The sequence below is a fragment of the Volvox carteri genome (genome assembly GCF_000143455.1).
Source record: "Volvox carteri f. nagariensis unplaced genomic scaffold VOLCAscaffold_33, whole genome shotgun sequence".
In the NCBI taxonomy this organism is placed as follows: domain Eukaryota; kingdom Viridiplantae; phylum Chlorophyta; class Chlorophyceae; order Chlamydomonadales; family Volvocaceae; genus Volvox; species Volvox carteri.
Genome location: NW_003307576.1, coordinates 204,162 through 213,917, shown reverse-complemented (window position 1 = coordinate 213,917; position 9,756 = coordinate 204,162). Strand labels below are relative to the sequence as shown.

General features: G+C 54.4%; 2 protein-coding genes across 2 annotated transcripts in view; one reads left to right on the top strand and one right to left on the bottom strand.

Annotated features, from left to right (window-relative positions):
- The window catches only part of VOLCADRAFT_105732 (uncharacterized protein), a gene marked incomplete at its 5' end in the record, with an annotated part of 8,529 nt that extends 4,943 nt beyond the window's left edge, over positions 1 to 3,586 (top strand). Inside the window, 3 exons of the mRNA XM_002952966.1 lie at positions 1,778 to 1,859; positions 2,634 to 2,754; positions 2,942 to 3,586. Coding sequence (XP_002953012.1) covers positions 1,778 to 1,859; positions 2,634 to 2,754; positions 2,942 to 2,989 — 251 coding nt within the window. The 3' untranslated portion in view covers positions 2,990 to 3,586. The remainder of the gene's footprint in view (positions 1 to 1,777; positions 1,860 to 2,633; positions 2,755 to 2,941) is intronic.
- A 1,499-nt stretch (positions 3,587 to 5,085) lies between these two features.
- On the bottom strand, positions 5,086 to 7,885 carry adk6 (adenylate kinase; the record flags this gene model as incomplete). Its single annotated transcript, XM_002952875.1, has 6 exons — positions 5,086 to 5,241; positions 5,506 to 5,684; positions 6,139 to 6,223; positions 6,667 to 6,750; positions 7,156 to 7,209; positions 7,592 to 7,885. 6 exons carry the CDS (start codon positions 7,883 to 7,885, stop codon positions 5,086 to 5,088), a joined length of 852 nt encoding a protein of 283 aa, XP_002952921.1.
- Positions 7,886 to 9,756: the final 1,871 nt, after the last annotated feature.

Sequence of the window (9,756 nt, the reverse complement as noted above, 5' to 3'; positions counted from 1 at the left end):
CCTAGCTTGGCCTGGCGGCTGGCAAGACGTCGTACTCTTTGTCTTACAATGCGGGTCGTACTTTTGAAGGGGGTGGGACGCTTGTGCGCGAGGAAAATGCCGGAGACAAGTCGGTCAGCAAATAAGGCCCCACATGCCGGGGGAGCAGACCGAACGAAACATATACACATACACACATACACACTCCCTCTTTCTCCCTCTCCCACCCGGGGGGAAAGGGCGGTACGGCAATTAGTGGGGACTGCAAGACTGCGACGTAGGTACCGTACGTGACGTGATGTGACGTGGGATTACTAGGCGCTGCCGCAGCGGCTTCGGGTAACAACCGACGGCGCCACCGCCGGTTGTTATCGTGTCCGTAATGGTACGGTAGAGAGTGCCGTACCATCGTACTTCACGTCTGGCATAAATCAAACCCGGGTCCCCTTAACTAGCAGTAGGAGAGGCGACTAGAGGGCATGACCTATGCACCGCTAGTAGACACACCTGCTTGGAATCTGGCCACGCGTGCCGTGTATGACATAAAAGAGGGAGTGAAGTAGGAGGAGGTGTAGACGAAGGAGGAGGCGGGATGGGAGGGGGATGGCTTGGGGAAAGGTTGCTGAACCGTGCTTGACTGCGTAGTCTCTGCTCAGGGACGATGAAGACTGTCGTAAATACGTACATCATATCGTACACATCTGCACGGTGGCTGACGATTGTTTGGTTGTGTTCACTGTAACGCGATTCTTGAATGGATGAATTGACCGATGGACATCTTCACTTCATGGTGGTGACGTTGGGAGATGGGCATGCCGACGTATTTCGTATCGCATTGGGTACATAAAACGTGGGGATGGACTTCGAATTATGTCCAAAGGCGGATGCTCAAAGGTCAATGCAAAAGCCCTACCGATACGAGCGAAAGCTCCTCCACAGTTCTGATTTGGGTCGGAAGGTTTCCAAGGGAAGTTAGCTTTTGAGAGCTGCAGCTTAGCGCAACAGTTTATTGGGGCACGGTCCTGCTGTGTCTACCCCCTACTCAACCTACTGAACATGATCAGCCTGCATGTCTTTGCGGGTGTGTCGTCGTTGTGTTGTTCAAGGTGATCTCCTTGGCCCTGGATGATTCTTTGTGTGTCTCCCGGAAGCTTAGATTGCGGGATGTCCCTCACCCAGCAAGTTTGTTGTGGACGTGTGGAGTACGGCGTGTTGCGCATGGCCCCACAATCCTAGAAGGGTGGTAGTTGCGATTGGGCAATAACTGGACTGCCACGTTGTTTCTTAACTATGAGCGGATTCAAAGGGTCGGGAAATTGGGTTCAGCTGTCTGCTGGCTGCCATCTGTTGGCTGCCAAGACATAACTACGGTCAACACGCCGTACCTGTACGACATATCTGTAGAGAAAACGGCGCCAAAGGTAAGGGTAGTGTGCACCGTGATTGCAGACCCCGGTGTGATCTGACAAGCATAAAATACGTCCTGAAGTTTGGAGCTTAGTTCAATTTTATATTACAGCTCGTCGATTGTTTTAAATCCATTGCTTTTGTTGCGTGTACTAATCGTGACTTTGATATTGCCTGTTGTTTGGCATCTTTACTACTACCCTAGCTTTGGTGGGATTTCCTACGTTCGGCGAGAATGTGCAATCCGGCCGGTAGGCAGGCTCGCTAACCTACCGTGGAAAGCCTTAAACGGAACAGTTATCTGATCTTCAATTTGCAAGATCACTATTAGACAGTCTCGCCTGTAATGGTGGTGGGCTAATACGCTGATGGCTTCCTTCAATCTCTGCAGGCTGCACGTTCTGCACCCTCATGTCGGGCTTCGGAGCCTTTTTCATGTTCCTTCTAGGCATCTGCATCAGCAACAACTACGAGTAGGTGGTTCAGAGTCCTTTGCGTGGGTAGTGTTGGGCTGATGCAGGTCTTTCAAGTCGTGGCGTCAGTATAAGGCAAACCCTGCAGCAGCCGGAGTGTCGAACTAACTGTCTCACGTGTGGGCTGGGAATTCTAAAGCCTGGACAGCTTAAAATACCAAATGCAGCTTGCTGCATCTCCGTCGCATTTGCAGCATAGTTGGGTGCTTTTCTGCGAGGGGCCTTTTGGAGAAGCATGCCTGGAAGGCCGAATATGCGGCGGGGAGGTTGCCTGGGGTTCGAGCAGAGGTGCTCATGTGGGGTTAAACAGGGAATGCGCACTGTACTCGAGCTTTGGGTTGCCACACCCCTGACGAGCAAAGCTCAAGTATCCATACGTCCATGGATGCCTTATCATGGCAAATCGACGTGGGCAGTACCGCTGCCTCGTTGGTATCATCTTTTGCATACCGCTGTTTGGGTTAGGGTCGATCGAGTGTTAAGTCCTAAGCATGAAGGTACTGATCCAAGACCTGCAGGGGAATGCACGTGCCTGAGCTGCACGTGCTCGGGTATTTGTGGGCCATGCCGGTTGGGGATAACGGCCCGGGTCATCTGTGTGTTTTAGCTGCGTCCCGACTGTGCGCCTTGCTTGGTGCCATGTCGAATCAGGCGCAGTTAGATTGATTTAAGCTTGGGAGTATCTTTATTTCATTTGCTTGTGGCGAGTCCGATTGGAGGCTTTCGTTTGACTGGCTCTACACCTCTTTCACCCTCCCGCCCAATTACCCCTAGATATGTTGGCGAATGGTACAAGCCTGAAAAGGGCCGAGGCTCGCCGACGACGGATCAAATTAAGGAAGCGGCAAAGAATTGCTTCATTACGGGAGGCGTTTACATCGCGTTCACTATCATGGTAAGTTCCACAGTTTCAAATTCCGCTTCATGGTTAAGAATCTGAGGATACGTAATTGCGTTGTAGACTGTTATCTTGTTTCCGATGAACCAGCATGTCCAGTATTTTTCGGTGGTTTCGGGACCACAGTAGTCCTTCGAATGCTCAATCGTCCACTTTAACCTCCCGCCGCCCTCTTCCTTCACAGGCGGCCATGTGCGTCTGCTACCAGAATAAGAAGGCCAAGCGGACGTAGCGACATGAGTACCTGAGCACAGGCGCATGTCTCCAATTCGGCACATTGACGGCAATGACCGCTGGGTTGGCCACGGACAAGGCGTCTTCGTAGCCACACGCGATTTGAGTGGTGCTGTGCCGGTGTGTTAAGCCGTGACGAGGCCAAGCATGGCCTCAGCCAGGGTAATGAGGGGTGTAAGCGAGCCCCGCCGTTATGGAAATACGACCGTGTGATGCATGCATTGGGACGGCTGTGGCTTCAGCGATCATGTGGCCCTGAAGCAGGGAACAACATCCAATTTTCGGTCAGCGCTTTTGCTGCCATGGCGGGTCAGTACCGTAGTCCGCACGGCTGTGGAAAGCTGCACAGCTGTGAACAAGGGAATCGGCTGTATATGCACACAATTTTCGGCTGGATGACTTGTGCATTTTTTGTAGGGTGCCGTGCTCTACTTCGAGAGTACAAGAAGGTAGTGTGGCTTCTGTAAGGAGTGATCTATGTTACTGCACATCCAGACCTCCGGGGAACCGAAGGGGGAGTCTGTGTCCATAAAACAGCAAATAGCATGTCAAACTGCTAGACAATCTTTATTGTATTGTTTAGCGGCTTCCGTTCTTCCGAGATTGCCGACACACTTTTGTCCACTCGTATCTCACATTTTACCTGGTCAGCCAGTTACCCGCCAGGCTGGTACGGCAGGCACGAGACGACAAACAGCATCTAGCAAAATCTAAGCCGGTGGGTGCGGCAGCTCAGCCGGCCGTCCCGTCCACAAGTTGAGCTGTATCACTGCTGCTGTTGCGTGGGCAGACGGGTGGTCCAAGCACACTGCGCCAATGCCCGCCAGGCCGTCAGCCAACAGGCGCGGCAGCTCCCGCGTTTCCAGCTCAGCTGCCGAACGGCGCAGTCCCGTACAGCAGGGGTTGGCCAAGAAGTCGCGAAACACGCTGCGTGCAGTTGGTGTAACGGCGGCACTCAGGTACCAAAAGGTCGCGTCCCGCAGAATCCTGCCATCGCGGCGTAACTGGGCAACCATGTCCAGCAGCCCGGTGACAGTGCCTTCTACAGTGTCTCGGTTGGCCCACACGCTGCGACAGCCCACGCTGACCCAGATATCCTCGCTTGAGTCTGTATGTTGTCGGGCCAGCGGGCTACGGCCGCTGTGACATGGAGCAGCTGGCAAAGCGGTACGATCAAGCGCGATAGGGAGCTCCTCAACAAAGGCGATGAGCCGACGGTCGATTGCGGTCATGTCGGCCAATTTCGGGAGCTGGGCTTGGCGGGGATATAGATAGCCGCGGCATGTGCTGGACAAGGTATCTAGGAGCGTGTTGGAGAGGGCTGTCGTGAATTGCCCGCGGTGGGGCCAGTCCGGCCGTACCGACAGCACTACCACTTCACCCTTGCTTTGCGACAGAAAGTCCAGGATGTCGTACAGGACAGTCTTAAGCGGCACGCAGGCAAAGGTGTGCGAGGCCGTAAAATCTTTCAGCACATCGTCCCATGCCACACGTACATCTAGAAAGCGAACGCCTGCTTCTGATAGCTGACGGTAAACGCTTAGATGTTGGGTCAGAGTCCAGGGTGCAATACATGGCCGCGCAAAGCGCGCCAGTAGGCTCAGAAATTTGTTGCGCCGATTCACACCATCTACAGCAGCGAGCGTGTATGCTGCCGAGTCGTGAGTCCCAGGTAATAGTATATCACCCAGATGACGATCGGCAAGGGTGTCAAAGTTGTCTCGCATCCACGAGTCCATCTTCCGACACGTACAACTTTTCTTTCAGTTCAAAATGAAGCACCGTCGTTAATCAAGTACATCTAAAAGTCAGGGCACTGATTAAATGATATAAAAGCAAAGAAATCATGCAACCAGACCGCATCCACGTACACACATTTGTGTGACAAATGATCGTTCACTCAGCATCAGTACCGTACACAACGGGTCCCATCATCGACACATAAGGTCCATCAGGAAAGTCGACTGCCACCACATCCACGCAAAACCAACAACGTATCCGAATGGAAACACCTACTGTTCCGCATCGGCAGCTGTTCTAGCGCTAGCGTCCGAGCAGCACAAACCCTCCCCCACCCTGCGGTTTGCTGCTGCCTTATTTCCGCTCGTTGGCGTGCCTCCCCACGTACGACTCCAACAACGGCATGAGCCTGGGCAACGTCTCCGGGATGCCCGCTACGAGCTCGAAGTCCACCACCAGCCCCGCCTTCCGAAACGCCGCCTCCACGGGCTTTGATTCCTGCTTGTACACCTGGCGAAAGCACACATACATACACAGTTACACACTCATGCACTTCGTCAAGGAAGATGTTTAGACTGGTAGTCACCCACAGTCAGGTCATGTCCCCCTTTCCCTGGCGCATCGGTCTTTCCTTGGCATCAGATTCACTCGCTCGTGGTTCGTCTTTCCCCTTTCCCCACCCCCTCCCCCTCCCCCTCCCCCTCCTTCGACATGACAGCTCCCCCCACCGCACCATCCCCCTTCAATCGGCCTAACCTAAACTTCCTTTCTCACCTCCAACCGATGCCGAATGACCTCTTCCCGGTCGTCCGCCCTCGTCTCCAGGTGCGGCGCACACTCCGGAGGGGGGCTCAAAGGCGGCATCACAATCTCAGGTCGCCCGTCCGCGCTGGCTGCCAGGTGGATGTCCGCCACGTTATAATTCTTGCCGCAGTGGCGACAAAGCCGACGGCCTGCACACGCAGAGGGAGTAAGGGAGCGGTTTCTATGCGCACGCGTGTGTGTGTGCTAATCAACTGAGCCGCGGACAGGAACTGGCGCACAAGAATCGCAGTGGGTGTGGGTGTGGGTGGGTGTAAAGGGGGGGGGGGGAAAAGAGGGGAGCAGAAGGGGGGAGGGTTAGGAAGGGACGAAAGGCTGCGACCCAATGAACCACAAATAAGAACCATGGGTCATGGGAAGATCAAACCTGCCAGCCACCTCGCCAGTTCTGCCGTACACACGTCTGGAAGAAACCCTAAAAGCAAAATGACCCACCCTGTAACACAGACATGCGCCGTAGACCCTCTGTGTTTTTTCACACCGCCACCCCGCCACAAATCAACCCAGCCATCCAACCCTATCCAGTCACCCAATACCACCCAAGCTCCCCCCACCGGCCTCTTTCCCCCCCCCCCGGGCACCCACCCATGCACTTCTCCACCAGCACCTCCTCTCGAAGACTCAGATTGAGAACCAGTCCGATGTCGGTGGACCGGAGCAGCTGTTCCGCCTGGGCCCCGTCCCGATGAAGAACGCAGTGTACAACACGGCAGATAGAACACGGCAAAACACAGCATAAGTTCATCGCAGCATGGGGCAGTGCAGCAACGCCATCCGACTCGTAGTGCAGGAAAGCACCAAAACGGCACTTACAACAATCTTAGTTGCGGGCGGCAGACACACAGCGCACACCCGCACAGAGACACACACACACACACACCACACACCGCACAGAAGCATATGCAAACGGACACACAGACAGACAAACGCAACCCGCAAACCCTCCACACAAACACATCTTGCAGCCCTGCAACCCGCAGCACCGGACCGGACCGGACCTGACCTGGCTCTCTCCACCCCGGCCCGGCCCGGCACGTACCCCGGACATTGTTTCGGACCTGCGGCTTTTCCCCCGCCCTTTTCCTCCATCCCTTGTTCCTTCCGACTTCCCACCTGCGCCGCAGTTCTCGGGTAGCCGTCCAGGATGAAGCCCCGCTCACCCTCCTGTCGGCCGCGAGCCAACCGCTCTTGCAGTACCTGTGGGGAGAAAGTTTAGGGGTAAAAAGGAGTCAAGCGTTGAGGTGTACATGTGTGCGTGTGTGCATGCGTGTTTAGGAGGTGAGGGATTAAGGAAAGAGATAAAAGCGATCCCAACGTGATGAGAGGTAGGGGAACGACGAACCACGAGCGAGCGAAGGGGGAAGAAGGGGAAAGATGGAGGAATATATGCAAGAATGCAAAACTGCCGATGGTAGCGCGACTATTATAGCGCGGCTGTTGGTGATTGTGCAAATGAAGTAAATAAGAACCGATGCTGATAGCTGCTACAGATCGAATAGGAATAGTTTGGTAAATGTGAGCCACGTCGTGTGGGTAGGGGTGTGGAGGGCCTGAGGTCGAAGGGAGGGTGCGCGGTGATTCTCTCCACAGGGTCCGTCTCACCCGCTGCACCATATCACAAGGCAGCAGCTTGCCCTGGTTGACGATGGCCTTCATCTGGGGGTGGAGGAAAGGAGGTGAACGGTAAGGGGTTAATCTCATGAGGAAAGAAGCATAATGCTAGTAAGAACGCGTAATGGAAGTAAAAGCAATGTAAACAGATGCAATTATGTGTACGAAGCCATGGATCATGGGGCCAAGGGGGTTCCGGATGCGTGGTCACGAGCGCAGAGGTTGGGGTTAGTGCTTCGTGGCAGGTGCGAGCGTGTCGAGCACATGCGTCTTCCACTGGGGCAAGGGGCACGTTTGAACAGGGCTACTTGGCAAGACGTATAGATCTCCAAGACGTATAGATCTCCAATACAGGGTGTTGGGTTATGGGTTTCAGGGAAGCATTCATAACTTTGCGGAATTCCGCTTGTAAATACCGAAATCGTACCTGCGCCCCCAAGCTGCTGCCGCTCTTGATCTCCGCACGTATTAAGTCGCCCGTTGCGATGTGGGGAACACCAAAGGCTTTAGCAACGCGAGAAGCGTAAGTGCCTTTCCCGACTCCGGGCGGTCCGAGGAAGACCCAGTTGATCGATGATGGCGCGGCTTCCGTGCCAAAGCTCGCCCGTGCTCCGTCGCTTGCCAGTCGGTCAAGAGCATTTTTTAGGCTGCTAACTGCTGCAAAGGTTGACAAAGGAAGTCTCCATCCGCGGTGCAGAAGCGCCGCCGACGCTGATGTCATTGTGATGGTTCAGTTGACTCAGGATCACGGGATGCCTACTAGCACACGCCAATTGATGCAGGTAATTAATCACAAAACATGTGATGCTATAAATTACTTTGGGTTGCGTGGGACCTTGGTGCGTTGCAACCCTAGTGCCAAAAAACAAACGTCTAACGTTCCCCAAATGCCGTATAAATTGCACCTATCTCCCTTCCAAATTTTTGGCGTAACTTAGATTGCTTGTTTGCCTTCTACTTAACCTTTTTTCTGGAACGCGAATGTCGGCATTGCAGCAATCCAGTCTTAGTCGCTTGCTTGTCGGCGCCTGTCGCCCGCAGCAACGTGCTTTTGCGGTTCCCTTATCCCATACCACTTCCTCATTATGCGTACGTGGCAAAACTAGCACAGCCTCGGATCAGACGCTGCCACCACCGCAAGGCCCGCTGGTTGGCGTTAAGGTACGGACATCGAGGTTGGTCCAAGTGCAATCCCACGCATAACTCGCCTTAACAACGGTAACATCAAGTATGCGGACTTAAGCCTCTAGGCAACGCAATATGAAGCTATTCTTCCCGATGTTGTGTTACGTGCCTTGGCGCGGATGGGTTGGGCCCAGTCAAACCTGATGGGAGAGCGCTTAGGCGGTCTTTCCGTTGGGGCTGCCAGTGTCAGGCCCGGTCAGATACTTGTAACCTTTACACACACACACACACGCACACACACGCACGTATACGTACACGGTTATAAAAACCCAAATCCGTACACGCAATCGCGCGCCCAGGTTCTCGATCTGGGTCAGGTGGTGGCGGGGAACTTCTGCGGGGCTCTGCTGGCGTACTTTGGGGCTGACGTCATCAAGGTACGACAGGGGTGTTTCGCACTATTATGTGATCGTGATCGCGCGGCCATGCTTTACCATTAGTAAACTATTCGCACGCACATCTGTGAGCTACTCGGTCTAATTATAAGGCCCCCGGGGGGAGGGGGGAAAAGAGTTTTTGGTTAAACTTATACTGATGCTGCATCCCACCCTATCAACAGTGGCGGCTTCTTCGTACCGTACCCCTCTCTGGCCTTCCACAAACACATGAACCGTCCCCTCCCCCCCCCTTTCTTCAGTGTGGGTTATCTTTCCTTGTCCATGAAGAGTTTTCCTCTCCCATTGCCCCTTTCCCAACCGCCTCCTAACCGTCCTCTAACCGTTAACCGTCCCAAGGTGGAACCGCCCAAGAAGGGAGACGCGCTTCGTTCCCTCCGTACACTGGATTCCGGCGGGACTTCGCTGTGGTGGCGATGCCATGTGGGTCAACAGCGGGTGGGGGGGTGGGGGGGGGAAATGGTCGTGTGGGTTTTGCCGTATTTGTTTTGTATTGGAAAAGGTAAATTGTCCAAGTATACAACGGGAGACGGCGGGGGGTGGGGAGTGAAGGAGGAGGGCAAGGAAGGGGCGTGTGGGTTAAACAGTATGACGTATTTTGATACTTGGAATAGGAACCACATGATGTACGGCTGAGCCGTATTGCAAATGTATTCAAATGTCCGGCCCATCTACTCTACGCATCGCCTTTGTCCCCTTTCTCCTTATGCACCCGTATCCGTACATAATTCCGTACAGGGTCGTAACCGCCGCTGTGTGACCATTAACCTAAACGTGTCGGAAGGGAGGGAGCTGGTGAAACGGTGTGTGGGGGTTGGGGGCTGCCGGGGGGGAGGGAGGGCAGTCAGGGGCATTAATCGGATTGCGGAAGGGGGGGACAAGCATCTGCCTCCCTAGGGTTTTGAGGTTTTTTCCGTGTTTTCCGGCTGGGAAGGGTGGGAGGGTGGGTGGGTGGGGGTACAAAGCCGGGTAAGAGGGAGGAGGAGGATGAGCGTACGGCAAGGAGGGGCGA